This window comes from Trachymyrmex septentrionalis, unplaced genomic scaffold (genome assembly GCF_001594115.1).
Source record: "Trachymyrmex septentrionalis isolate Tsep2-gDNA-1 unplaced genomic scaffold, Tsep1.0 scaffold53, whole genome shotgun sequence".
Taxonomy (NCBI): domain Eukaryota; kingdom Metazoa; phylum Arthropoda; class Insecta; order Hymenoptera; family Formicidae; genus Trachymyrmex; species Trachymyrmex septentrionalis.
The window spans coordinates 40,881-42,338 of NW_017305705.1; the positions used below are offsets into that span (position 1 = coordinate 40,881).

The 1,458-nt window shown below is 27.9% G+C and overlaps 1 protein-coding gene across 1 annotated transcript in view; it reads left to right on the forward strand.

Annotated features, from left to right (window-relative positions):
• LOC108751889 (translocon-associated protein subunit gamma) overlaps window positions 1-1,107 on the forward strand; it is a 1,910-nt gene extending 803 nt beyond the window's left edge. The window contains exons 3-5 of the mRNA XM_018492365.1: window positions 1-119; window positions 494-585; window positions 741-1,107. Coding sequence (XP_018347867.1) covers window positions 1-119; window positions 494-585; window positions 741-939 — 410 coding nt within the window. The 3' untranslated portion in view covers window positions 940-1,107. The remainder of the gene's footprint in view (window positions 120-493; window positions 586-740) is intronic.
• The last annotated feature ends 351 nt before the right edge of the window (window positions 1,108-1,458 follow it).

The following is a 1,458-nucleotide window of genomic DNA, read 5'->3' on the forward strand; positions in this document are numbered from 1 at the left end:
GGAGAATACATTTGATCGACTTATACTCTAACCTAATCTCTTTTGTATTGGTTACATTGGCGAGCACATACGCCCTTGCCTTAGCATATAAAAACACAAAATTTATTCTTAAACACAAGGTATGTGAATTTAAGAGATCAATATTTGTTTACTAAAACACAAAAGTATTTATTAAAATAAATAAATCTTTTTTTTATAATTTACAATTTTAAGAAATTTACTTTTTGATTTTTATTTAAAAGAGTCCATATTGATCACAAAGAAAAAGTGACTTTGATAAAATCGGCTGAAACCGTGATATCTTGTAGATTATAAAATACTGATTAAAAGTTTTCTTGGGCAAAACCATAAAAATGAACCGATTTTGCTGTAGCATTATTTTATTTGTACAGAGTCTTTGTTGAGAACTTGTTGAAAGCCTAAGACCTAAGAAATGAAGTACCATGTAGGAATGAGAATATAATATAATTTTGTATATGCGAATGTTATACAGATTGCAGTAAAAAGGGAAGATGCTGTAACTAAAGAAATAACCCGTAAACTCGCAGAAGACAAAAAGATGAGCAAGAAAGAAAAGGACGAAAGGTAATTTCAATTTTTTCCTAAACAAATGGTTGATCAATTATGCATCGAATGGTGCATAATATTTCCTAAGTAATCATTTCGGCACAATTGATTATAATAAAAAGTGTATCGTACCTTTTGCAAAATATTAATTTATATTCTATTTAAATATCTAGGATCTTATGGAAGAAGAATGAAGTGGCAGATTATGAAGCAACAACATTCTCAATTTTCTACAATAATGCCCTTTTCCTGGCATTCGTCATCGTATCTTCGTTTTACATTTTAAAAACATTCACACCTGCAGTAAACTATATACTTTCTGTAGGCGTTACTAGCGCATGCCTAGCATTATTTTCAACAGGATCTCAATAATATATGCTATGAATCTATGTATTCTGCTAATTTCATAAGAAACCTCCATCAGTTCGATTTATCTTTTGATATAAAACAATCGTTGATAATAAAAAATTCTATTTATAATGAAATCATCTGCTATAAATTATTTATATTGCTATTTCCGGACAACTTGGTTAACATTTCTAAGTTATAAGCAATTAAAAAAATTGTTCTTATTAAGTGTCAAATAGAACTATACATTTGTTAACATTTTATCTTTATAAGGGCGACTTTGACCAGACTCTAATTAACTTGTGCAGTGATAAATTCAATGAAATTACAGTAAAATTTCTAAACACAATACGTTGTCTCTAATTTAATCTTACTTCCTAAAACATATGTCAGAAATTAATGATTCTATTCGTTTAACTATAGATGTTACCTGATAAGCTAATCGCCGATTAAATTAATCAGAATTTGGTGTACATTATCTTGAGCAATATTAATTGGTAAGTCTTATACAGGTATATACATATATGTATATATATATATATA